General features: G+C 41.4%; 1 protein-coding gene across 1 annotated transcript in view; it reads right to left on the reverse strand.

The window, feature by feature from the left end:
* PLEKHA8 (pleckstrin homology domain containing A8) overlaps positions 1-13,233 on the reverse strand; it is a 39,270-nt gene that overhangs the window by 16,412 nt on the left and 9,625 nt on the right. Inside the window, exons 4-6 of the mRNA XM_075271439.1 lie at positions 4,282-4,406; positions 3,188-3,346; positions 1,176-1,216 (exon numbers count right to left, since the gene is read on the reverse strand). Of these exons, the coding sequence (XP_075127540.1) occupies positions 1,176-1,216; positions 3,188-3,346; positions 4,282-4,406 (325 nt within the window). The remainder of the gene's footprint in view (positions 1-1,175; positions 1,217-3,187; positions 3,347-4,281; positions 4,407-13,233) is intronic.

Here is a 13,233-nt window from a genome sequence, read left to right on the forward strand (position 1 = left end):
TACGTGTAAAAAGAGCGAGGTCTTTGACCCACTCAAAATGTTTGAATGTGCTAGTTGGCACAAATGACAGCCCTTTACTTAAAACAGATTATTCACACTCAGTTAGGGGGCGTTGTGACAAGTTACTCCCCTGTGAAGTATATATATATATATATATATATATATATATATATATAGATAGAGAGAGCTGAAGAGTGCCTATATATATATATATATATATATATATATATATATATATATATATATATATATATATTTTTTTTTTTTTTCAAAATAACCCCTATTTCCCTAGATCTCAAAAATAGATAAATAAAAATAAACATATTTGCATCCCCCATGTTGGGGTACAGGAATGAGAGAAGAGAGCCATGCTAGAAACCAGGAACGAGAGGGGTAGCCATGCTGCGGTCCAGGTGGGGAAATCACGCTGAAGACCAATATTTAAACAGATATCTTGAGAGTAGAACCATGATAATACTAACCACTATTTAAAAGGGACACCGTGCTGGGGACCAGTAATGATGGGGGAAGCCATGCTAGCAGCGAGGAATGAGAGGAAAGCCATTCTGAGAACCAAAAACGATGGGGTTATCTTGGACTAGAAAATGTACACTTCACCAGGGGAGTAAGAAAGGTTATATGTGGGATGTAGTGACTAGTGTCCAGTACCAGGACCATTTTATTAGTCCCAATCTAGTTTATTAGTCTCTGATCATCGGTACTGAGGCAGTGGAAGAGCCATCCAAACTGTAGCGGTGAGTGTAGTTCCTACAGTGCTGCCTCATTGAGGTCTATGCCTCCGTACTGGTAATCTAATATTGATGGCCATTAATCTCATAACCCAAGTTATCAGTTTAATTAGTGAGAATCTGCAATATTTCCTAAAGGGGTTGTCCCGGAATTATAACTCCTCACTGCTGGAGGTGTTACTTATGCAACCATCTATGCATCATTGGAGCATGTTCACACACGTACCCTTCCCCTCCACTTAAAGGTCTATATGACAGTGAATGGATGAATGAGAGAAAGGCATAGAGACAACCACAGCTATCCAAAAGTAATATCAATAGTTATACTTCATCTCACATCAAGATTATTTGATGAATCCAAATAGTGAGAAACAGAATGCCAAAAATATGCAAACTAATAAATCAATTTTTTTTATACATCCTTACCTTTGTGCGGTTATCTGACTGGACAAGGTAGATCGGCGTCCCTAAAATAACATATATAATAAAGATAAGAGGAGAACTGATATCTGGACAATCACATCTGGTTGATATGTCAGCAGTAGAACTATCTAGATCCAATTTACATGGCAATAGTCAGGAGGGGGGTTGGGTTCTTTTGTTTTTTTGTATTTTTTTTTTTTACTATAAAGGGGAGTTAAATGTACAAAAAAAAAAATTAAAATAGAACTAAATAATTCTAATTAATTTGTCAAAATTTTTAAGTAAACTTGAGTCCACTTATCAAGCCTCTTGTGTCCATTTTCTTCCAACTCTGCCCCTTTTATAAAACTTATGCTGTATGTACAATATTTTTCAAGTGTTTCCGCCTATATTGAAGGCTTTTACACAAGGATTATCAGTTTACTATTTTGTTGGGGAAAGCGGGCATTGTTTATTAATAGTAATATTTTACAAAGCATTATGATGTGTGCGTGTCCCTCTTTTTAACCCCTCCCCCCAAAAAAACTACATACAAAAAAGGGCCAACTGCACTACAGTACATATGCAGTATAAAAACAAAAATTTAGATATTGGGCACCAGTAGAATCACAATTTCCTTGAAGTCAAGATTTATTAGGACAGGTTCACACGGGGGGCGGTATAGCAGGTTTTGGCACTCTCGGGTGAAAACCCGCCTGCTACGACTATTGTGGCTCGCCCCCCCCCCCCGAAGTCGGCTCAAATGAATGGGCCGACGCCAGAGGTTGCAGCCGCCAGGCGGACGCTGCGGCGCACCTAGTTGTGGAATGCGCCTGAAGAAAGGGCAGCCTTTTTTAGGAAATTAAACACAAGGAAATAGACCTCAGAAAAAGGCGCACAGAGAAAAAATTCCTGCCATGTTTTTGCTTCGTAAAAACAGAGCTAAACAAAAAAATTCAAAAGTGGGACTCTGGGTGTAAATGGAGAACACAATTTCAAAAGGCTCCAAATCAGTACATGAGGAGTAAAGGAACATATTTACTAAGTTACTCAACTTTTTAGACCGAGACCACACCAAAGGCAGAATTACCGCCATAGAAGCCTTAGTGGCTGCTATCGGTCCAGTGACTTTAGTGGGCATAAACCCCACTGCTTATATATATTATATATATATTTGTCAGCAGATAAGGGCTGCTATTCACTGCCTGCTCCTGCCTACATATCCTCCGCTCCCTTGATCTTGTGACTAGATAACCAAAACTATTGAAGAGGGCAGGAGGAGCACCAAATAGGGTTCCATTAACTTACATGAACCTTAAAACATTCATCCGCCTGATCAGAGAACTGTATCCACTCCAGGTTTCTTAAAGGGATTTTCTAGGCCATGTTCTTTAGGATAGGTCACCAATTAAAGATCGGCTGACTCCTGAGGCCCTCACAGACCAGCTTTTGGAAGTGTCTGCAGAGCATGAGTGAGCAATGTAGCCCCTTCATTACTTACCAAGCACAGCGCCATCCATCTCCACATCTGAGGCTGTGCTTGGTATTGCAGCTCAGCCCATTCACTTGGGACTGAGGTGCGATCAGATCATGTGACTAATGAACATGACATCACATGGCCTGAAAAGCAGAAGCAGCTTAAACCATTTGACCCACGGGGACTGTGGGCGATAGACACCCACGGATCTTCAACTGATAATTGCTGAGGATACATTAAAAAGTCCAGTAAAACCCCTTTAAGCTATTAAAGGTTCTTCCTACTAGGTGACTTTATTAGGGCTTATGGATGTCACCTGGTAAGAGGCTTCCCTACTCTAGAGATTATAGGGTTTTCTGTTGGGGATGTGACAAGAAAGGGTTTCTAATTTCTGTTCCATTTGTCCCTTATCAAGTACCGAGACATGCCATACAATGACCAACTATAGCAATGTACTCAATTCCAAGTTTGTGACCTTGACTGTGCAGGAGTTTTTTAGAACACACTCATACGAGGTTATCTATACAGGGTATGACTAAGGCAGGCGTGTTACCAGTACCTTGTTCGTCCTAAGGGCAGGGAGATGCGGAGATCCTGGGGGGGTGGCGTACACGAGGCGAGATGTGAAGGTGTTATTTGCAATCTGCATACATTCTTCCAGGGTTTTCAAGAAAGTATTACAAGTCGACTTAAGAAGAGCTCCCATATCAAGTTCATCCTATTACCACAGGAAAAAAAAACATGCAAAACATGGCTATATATATATCATGTAAAACAGGGATTCAAGCAACGTATAAACTACTAAGTGTAAGCAATAACCATGTTAGAAGACACAGGGACATTGATAATTGATATATCATTCAAGCTGCTGCAGAACCTCTTCAACAATGTTCAGCTTAGGGGGCGTTCACACTACCGTCAGTGTCCAACAGGTAGTGTCCGCTCGTAGTGTCCGTTCAAAATCTCGCACGGACAGTAGGAGCGGACACTAGCTGTCATTCATTTAAATGACATGTAGGTTTTTTCTGTCTGCTTGAAAAGTCGGACATCTTTACATGCGGACAGTGAAGGACAGGCACGAAGTGCAAAAGAACGCACCCGATCGCCATTTAAATGAATGAAAAGTGTCACGGACACAGCTAGTGTCCGCTCCTAATGTCCGTGCGAGATTTTGAGCGGACACTAGGAGCGGACACTACCTGTCGGACACTGACGGTAGTGTGAACGCTCCCTTACAGTCCAATGGAGAAATTAGGGAAGGTTTAATGTTAGATCATCTTCATACATACAGGTCTTCAGCAGCTTTTGTTATTTTTTAAGCAGATTTGGATGCCAGAAATCTGATGTGAAATTTTAGAAAGGACAAATACTACTTTTTTAAATCCCTTCTAGGTTTTAAAACCTAAAAAAAACCTGATCAAAATCTAAAATGTGAACACACCCTTAGTTACATACTAGAATGGAACCAGGTAATCTCTTTATGCACACTCTATTGACAGTATGAGGTTTATGAGATTTTGTTCATAGCTGCAGTTACTTATTAACAGCACATTCACCACTGAGATTTCCTGAATGTAACTACAAGGACAGGCAGCGCCACTCCAACTACTCATGGTTGGGCAAATAATACAAGTCTGGTTGAGCTGTCCATACCGGAGATTCAGATGAACCGATAATAGAGGTGTCTTTCGTTTTATTCACTTGCTGGACCAAGATATCACAATACAGCCTTAATTCGGACATCTTTGTTTTAAGAGCTTCTGTCCCGTCACTAAATTCTGTAGAACAAAGAGAACACAACTTGATGAATACATAAAGGAATAGAACAATATTCTGAATATACAACTAATAAAACAAAACGTCATAACAGAACGCTGAAAATATATTGATCTAGATCAACTTTTTGGGCACCCCTGCTCTAGTACATCGGCAGCAAAGTTATAGAGTAAATTAATATCTAACCGCAGGACAAGCCCTTATACCTCATAAAAATACTCTAAGTGTAAAACAATTATCGTATGACACAGTGACGGAGGCGGTAAGCATATAAAGCATCTAAATATAGATTTGTAGTACCGTATATTGTTCCTGAAATATCCATCTGACTCAGACTATTTTATAAATGGCTGGCAGCTATAATGAGGCAGAAGCCGTGAAAAAAACTAGTGACCGACTTCCTATGAAAGCAAATGTGTAACAGACTATGCCTCAAATTATCAATAACTGTGTAATAAATAATATAATGTAATATAATATATAATGAATAGTCATTTTATTTTGAAGCCACAGTCAGAGATGGAAACTTTTTTCAAACTCCAACTTGGATTTCTTTTGTGGAATATAAGATGGCAGGGACTTCCATATATTTTTATCCCTTTAAAATACTGACCAGACAATTATTATTATTTTTTTATTTTAATGTAGATTGTGAGCCCCCATATAAGGCCCACAATGTACATTTTTTCCTATCAGTATGTCTTTGTAGAATGGGAGGAAATCCACACAAACACAAGGAGAACATACAAACCCCTTGCAGATGTTGTCCTTGGCAGGATTCGAACCCAGGACTCCAGCGCTGCAAGGCTGCAGTGCTAACCACTGAGCCACCGTGTTGCCCCCTCTGACCAGAAAATTTTTTAGTGTGCAGATGGGTCACAACATACTAATAGAGATGTATATATACAGTATGTTGGGGATTTAATGCCGTTCGGGGATTCTGCCCCTCATTCTGCTTGAAAAATGCGGAAAGTCCCACAAGCAGGACTTCTCTATCTGCATTTTTTGGGCAGAAACCCGGCAGACCTCTTTATAGTCTATGGGGTTTGTGGGTTTCCACTTTTTAAGCAGGTTGGGTTTCCATTTTTCAGGTCCCCAAGCAGACCCAAAGAATGAAAACCAGAGCGCATGTGTGAACATTATAGAGCAGACTGATATAGTTTTGTAGGAAAAGGTGCAATATAAATGTTATACTGTATATTATTGCTCTTTCTTTGCTTAGAAGCAGTCGCAAAGTTATTGGGGTCCTCTTTTGGGACCTTGAGCTTGTTTGGAGGTTCTAGCAGGGGAGCGCAGCTACTCGTATACCCTTGACCGAAGAACGGTGCTTCATCTACCGGGGACAGCCATCCTCTTCGACCAAGCGTGCAGCTTTGCTAAATCTTTTCCCTTAAAACCATATCAGTCTGCTTTGCTCCGCCTGCTCTATAACATGGTGCTGGCAGATTACTCTGCATTTTAATGGTTCCCTAGTTAATAGTCTTGGTACCTGAGAACCCAAATTAGACTGATCTTCTAGATGGGTCTTAAAGTTAAGTATACACAGTACAAACAATCTGCCACAGAAAATCTGGTCAAGATAAAGGGATGAGCTTCTTAAAGAGGGATTTTGGAGAGGTTTCATTGTATCTTAAAAAATAAGAAGGAACACATTTCGGCCAGGCTTGAGAGACATCTGCCCTCAATGTGCGGAAGTCTTGTGGGACATTATACTTCTTTTATGGACAAGCCCTGTTGCAAGAGGTTTTTGGGAACTTATATACCATTTCACTGCCGTAAGAAATAAGTTTGGGATATACCACACGCACCACATTTCAGATCTATTTGATAATTTTTTCACCATTGAACTAATGTAGTGAAAACAGATTATTCCAAGAAAACCAGAGACACCACAAGAGAACATAACCTAGTAGACGTTCAGTTACTGCAGAATAATATCCGGCCTGAATCTCGGGATCTGAGGAGGTGGCAGGTCACCAATTTAGAGATTTAATCTTCTGATTAAAATGTGTAATCTGCAGTTTACCAGATGTGACATCAGACGTGTACAAGCGTCAGCCAGGCAGGAATCCTAAGCCTCTCCAGTGTTGTGTCCAACACAAGAGCAAATGTATATGTCACAATAGTCACTATTGTATAGGTAATGAAATCTAGTGGTAAAATCTACCAGCGCCCAACTACATGGAAAGACTGTCAATGTGTGAACACTGACCAGCAATAGTGTCCCATCTGGTCTAACAAATCAGGGCTCCAGGCTTGTAGCTAGATTAGATTTCAGTATGTATATGATAAAAGTTGTCAACTTTGGTGCAAGCAATGGCTGTGTGCCAAAACGTCCAACTTTTAGGCTGAGGCCTCATGTTGTGGAAATGCAGTTTTTTTTGTTGCAGATTTTAAAGCCAAAGCCAAAAATGGCTATAATAGTAACGGGAAATATATAGGTATGAAGGTTGTAAATATATAAATCACAAAAACATTGTTATCCTTAAAACTAAATGCAGTATAACTATGTATGTTTCAAACTGAATATATTACGTGACAAGATGATGCCAGCAATATCTGGATATAGCTATATTATGCATTTTTGTGCCCTCCTGGCATCTTGTAATCTATGGTCTTTGGAGGCAGTATTCCTCCCCCAACTGACTTGAGCAATCTCCATTTGGTTGGAGACAATGGGCATCTCTAGGTGGAAAAACCAGTTAGGCTGTTGTGGAGCATGAACAGATAACATTCAATTAACCCAAAGCCCTCACACATCTAGTGGCTAGGAGTGGATGGAGGTCGGAGCTAAATCAAAGCTGTATACTAGGCTATATGTATATACTGTAATGAAAGCATGAGATTGTGAAGATTGAGGCTGCAAAGACACTCCTGTGTGTTATGGGCTTTTGACAGTGTACCAGACATCATGACAAGATGGCCTCTATACTGTGTTCAGGTGTAGGCCTAAACATGTGGACACAAGGAGATTATACAGGGTTTCCCATGAGAGCATGGGAGGACCTGGCACACCCACAGGAACTACATCACAGAATCACATGACAAGAAGTCACTCCCACAGGAAATGACATCGGATAAGCCACACGGCAAGGAGCTACATCACTTCCTGGAGGTAGTGCCCTGGAGCTGATGTCACAGGAGGCGGATACCTCGACCAACCAATCAGAGCTTGCTGTTTGTTTACTTCCTGTATGTGGCTATAAAAACCTTGATGCATAATAAAGCTCTCTCTCTCTGTAGACTGGTCAGACTAAGAAAGAGATTCTTATACCAACTTTCCTTGTGTGGTGTGGGATTTCATTGAGAGCACTTAGTCTCTGAATTTGGCCAGCAATAGTCACTCACAGGTTAGCTGCTGAACAGGGGACCACAAAATGGCCCTGTTTCTGACATAGGAAGGTGTTCTACTTCTTCCTTCTGCTCAATCCACTTCTGGCTTTGGCTCAAAAAAAGGCAACAAAATCTGCAACAACAACAACAAAAAAGCTGCGTTTCCACAACGTGGGGCCTCAGCCTCTGGTGCACAAACCACCTGTGCACCTCTTAATCATTTTGGTCAGGCGCTGCCACCAGGGAATAGATTAAAACTGGCATATAAAACAAGGGGAAGAAGTAAACGCTAATACCCTTTATATTTAGCCATTACAAAATAATAAATTGTGTTTTTCATTATATTCTACAATAATTGGATTTACATGATTAATTAGATACATTGTTTGTTTATATTAGGTTTAATATTTAGTTCATAGGAATTCAATCTAGATTTTTAATGAATTCTAGGATCTTTACTGCCTCAAACTGATCATGGCTGTCAGCCATTCACAAAGGAGTCAGAGTAGGGGTCTGGAAAAATACTATAAGAGTTGCTGGTTTGGCCTACTGACTCCACGGCCCTGCTAATGATATATCAGTAATATCAATTACTATGACTAGAGGACAAATACTATTCATGTCAGAACACCTTAAATTCTATCAATGTGATGGCCTCAAAAGAGCATCATATACTGCAAAAGTTGCAGTTCAGATGTGAAAACTGCACAAGTTGAAAACATTGTGAAAGTGAAAAAAAAAAGAAAAATTGCATTTTTTTTGCCATGTTATTGACTTCTACAAAATCTTGCCTATTACGCCGGGACCCTGTGCGGCAAATCCCATCCATAAATTGCTTAAAAATACCTGCATCGGTGATGCTGCGTTTTCAAAGTGTCGTCAGTTTCCATATAGGTATAACTGAAGCAAAAAGCCTGCCAAGGAAAACTCTGCAGACTGTGAAAAGCAATGCAAGAAAAACCGCAATGTGTCTCCATTTTTTTTAATTTTTTTTTTTAAATGGTGATGACCTGTCCGCAGGGGCCAGATCATCTCACTGGGTGTCAGACCTCCAGATGACCTACTGTATACTGAGAATGAGTAGATTATCAATATAGAAAGGGGGGACTCCTGGGGGCTGGAGAACCCCTTTGAATGGGATATCTGGCCAATTTTAATTGTTGAAAACAGTCAGAGAGAATAATGTAAAATAATAAAGCAAGTGCTACTCACTTCACAGATCAGCCAGCACTCCCATTTTAATGTTATAGGAGTTCCCTGCCAGTCTCCACTTCCGGACCAGCACAGTAAAAGCCTCCTAACTAGTCACCGATTAACTGAATTTATATGTGCAATATTCAGACACCATTGGTTTTATTATTTTATGCTATGTTCATAAGCCAAACAACCTGTGCAAAAGATGGCATGAGGCCTAAACCTTGGCAGGTGCACATCGGCTTTCTATCAATTAAGGGATATCTATTGCTTCGGTTGAGTCCTTGCTAAAGGCAAAACTGGTTTTACACACCCAGTATGCTACATGAAACTCCTGAGAACTTATATCAGATGTGAAGAAGCAGCCAGGTAGAACAAAGATTTCATATGCACTTCTATGGAAGTATCTGAGCATGTTATAACATTCACAGTAAAATACAGATGCCCAATATGTACGCTACTTGCTGAAGTGCTACGGAGGGGTTAATTGAAAAATGACAAGGCCTATCTGATAATGACAAGTAGTTATAATTCGGAAAGCCTTCTTCATGTCAAGCACAGCATCTGCGAGCAGCATATTACATGGAGGGCACCAACAGGTCCAGCATGTAAAACTCAACATACAGTACCCTCAGCGTACATGTACTCTTATTCATGTGCCACCACTGTCCTGGCACCCCCATAATGTCAAGAGGCACAATGACGTTCGTATTGTAGGACAGTAGCCAGTCAGTGCCAGCAGTGGAGTCCGCCATCCATTCTGACGTTCACCATCGCTGTCACGTCTTTGTATTTTGTGATATACAGAAGACACAATGCAGGACAACGTCACTAAGAGAAGGAGATCATTAAATTTGTGTGTCAATAAAGCAGGCCAAGTATGGTTTTGGTCCCAAATGTGGACCTTCCTCACACACAAATTGCTATACTTGTCACATATGCTGTGTTGAAAGTGCTAGATCTTTGTAAAATGACATCTTTCCATGGCAGCGTATTAGGAGACAAGTATGGCAATCTGTGTCTGAGGAAGGTCAACATTTGGGACCAAAAGGATACATAGATGCTACTTCATTACCCTACTCATTGCAATTGTTACAGAATTCATTTTTATTTGTATTGCAATGGTTAGACCCTATTTAGGAGATGGAAAACCTTTTAAATGGTCTTGTTTTCTGTGTTACCATATACTGGTAATCCTCATACTTCTGAATTAGTTTTACATTGTGTTTTCTGGGTGTTACCAGCGTGGGGTGTCCATACACAGTCTAAACCTGTGCCATGGCACAACCATCCCCCTTATTATGTAGTCGCCGTGTGACTTAGCCTAGGGCCATATGACGACTGTGATCTTGTGACATGAACATCACAACATTGCAGTGTAGCATTGGGTTCAATAATTGTGGTTGAGTGGAAATAAATTAGATAATGTGACAGCGGACTGACTATTCCCACAAAATCCAAACTTTTTGGATTTTAGGTCACAGGTTGCATGCAACTTTTCCATCATGTGCAACTGTGACTTGTGAAATAGAAGTCATGAAAATATACAAAAGCAACTCTAAAACAGTCATAATACGGGACAAATTTTAGGTTGTGCAACTTGTCAAAGATTTTATTTTGCTCTTCCAAAGCCCCTGTGCAGTCCTAGCTTTATTCATAAATATCTATTATGCCATGTTCACACCTGTGTTGGTATCTCTGTTCTTTTGGTCTGGAAAAACCATCCATCAAATGATAGCCAGCAACTGACCTGAAGAGATCCTATTGCCTAGAACAGGGTCCCCAGACACTAAAGCCAGTCTTGTAGGATTTTTCCATCTGGGATTTCTGCTGGACACTGCACTAGAGGCTCAGTGCCATTCATTAAAGGGGTTGTCCCATCACAAGTATCCTATCTATACTGCTTGTTAATGTGAATGTAAGACTTTTCCTAAATACATTGCTTCAGCAAAACTGCTTTGTTTGCCCGCTATATTACTTTATTTTTTTATTTTTTTTTATTTTTTTACACATCCCTTGACTTATCTGGTCATAAGTCAAGTGATGTATCTGCTGCTCTGAGGGGGGAGGGAGGAGGGGCAAAGTGCACGGGAGCGAGCCCGGAGGGGGGGGTCGTTTACCCTTTGGGGGGAAGGGGCCGCCAATACAGACCCGGCATCCGCTGTAATAGAGAGGCGGATACCGGGGAGGGTTAGACACCAGCACAGATGCCTGCAACATCGCTATGCTCCTGCCCTGCATGAAGCGATGTTGCAGGCATCTATGCATCTGTGCCGGCATCTGTGCCGGCGTCTACACTCCCCGGCATCCGCCTCTCTATTACAGCGGATGCCGGGTCTGTATTCACATGTGCAAAGCCAAGGGGCGAAATGCCGCTGGCCCTGCGTGCACGCTCATAGACCAGTCTAGCCTTCACAATGCGAATACAGACCCGGCATCCGCTGTAATAGAGAGAGGCGGATGCCGGGTCTGTATTCGCATTGTGAAGGCTAGACTGGTCTATGAGCGTGCACACAGGGCCAGCGGCATCTCGCCACTGGCTTTGCATATGTAACCCCGCCCACCAATGACGCAACAAAGCCGGAAGAAAGAAGAATTTACAGCAACGAAGACTGGCGAGTATGCGACGTGGGAATACCCCTTTAAGATAGGTCATTGTGAAATAGTTACAGGTCCTCTATAAAGGGAACCTGTCACATGAAGATTGTAGTCCACTCTGTAGTCAGCAGGGTATAGAGTAGAAGGAGCTGAGCGGACTGATATACACGGTAGATTTGGCCACAAAGGTCCTACTAATATTATAAATGTGAAAGTTTGAGTATTTGTGTGTTTGGATGTTCGTTCCTCAATCACACAAAAACGGCTTAATGGATTTGAATGAAATTTGGCGCATAGATAGATTGTAACCTCAATTAAAACATAGGCTACTTTTTATCCTGGTAAATGACATGGCTTCATGACTGTTATGAATTTATGTTTACATACTATATTACACTGCTCTTGGCTGCAGCTTATCTCAGAGAGATAACAGACCTGGTTTTATCAGAAGCTATGTAAACACACGCTAACCCTCAGTGGATTCTGTACATTCATTTGCATATTATCTGATCGGCTCCAGGCAGTGCTGACACACTGATTGGGAAAACACCTTTAATCCAAATTGGTAGTTTGCTACTTTTAAACATGCTTGGAAAAAGAAACTCTAATTTGTTGCAAAATTCTAAAACAACAACAGCTATGAATGTAGCCAAAAGTCACAGAGTTCTCCTCAAGCAGAGCTGACGGGGATCATCGGCACCAAAAACACACTCATTATATGGTGTCCCAGCGAGCTGCTGAGATGCCAGAACAATCACGGCACAGCGCAAGGAACAAGTTCAGCGGCAGGCCAGCTTAACAGCTGCCGAAACGCCGAAGCAGGCGGATTATCAATGCCAACAACACGCTCATTATATGGCTTCCCAGCGAGCTGCTGAGATTCCAGAATAATCACAGGCACGGCGTGAGGAACAATTTCAGCAGCAGGACAGCTTAAGAGCTGCCAAAACGCCAGAGCAGGCAGATCATCACGCCAACAATACGCTCATTATATGGCGTACCAGCAAGCTACTGAGATGCCGGAACAATCACAGGCACGGCATGAGGGACAAGTTCAGCAGCAGGACAGCTTAAGAACCGCTGAAACGTCGGAGCAGGCAAACCATCGAAGGCAGCAATTTGCTGAATATAGGCGGATCATCAATGCCAACAACACCCAGACAAAGTCGCGGGCAGAGACCCACACACAAACAACATACAAAATAAACGAGTGCAAAACTGGGCAATTCTTATAGGGCCACTATACAAACAAAAAATTAAATATACCTGTGCGAAGCCGAGTCCTCCTGCTAGTTTTATATAACCTATCAGTTATATATTGACATCTGTGCTCTATGTTTTCATCTTTCTAGTCCGGGAGGCGGTCCTATCAGTGATAGACAACCCCTCCTCCATAACTATAGATATATAGAGAGAGAGAGGGCTGTCAATCACTGATGCTACCGCCTCCTGGACAACTCAACATAGAAACAGCAGATATTTCAGTGAATAAATGAGATTGTACCAAATGTTTTGACAAAAAAAAAAACCCACCTAGATATCAATCTGCTCGGCTTATTCTATTCTATACCATGGTGCCTATAGATTGGACTGCATTTTATTTGGACCCTTCAAGCTAACGCTGGGCGTTCAGAAAATGTTCTCATGCAAAGATTGTCAGCTTTCCCAGAACTAGTTGTCATACACTGAGTGATATCCAATGAT

The sequence above is a fragment of the Leptodactylus fuscus genome, chromosome 4 (assembly GCF_031893055.1).
Source record: "Leptodactylus fuscus isolate aLepFus1 chromosome 4, aLepFus1.hap2, whole genome shotgun sequence".
Classification (NCBI taxonomy): Eukaryota; Metazoa; Chordata; class Amphibia; order Anura; family Leptodactylidae; genus Leptodactylus; species Leptodactylus fuscus.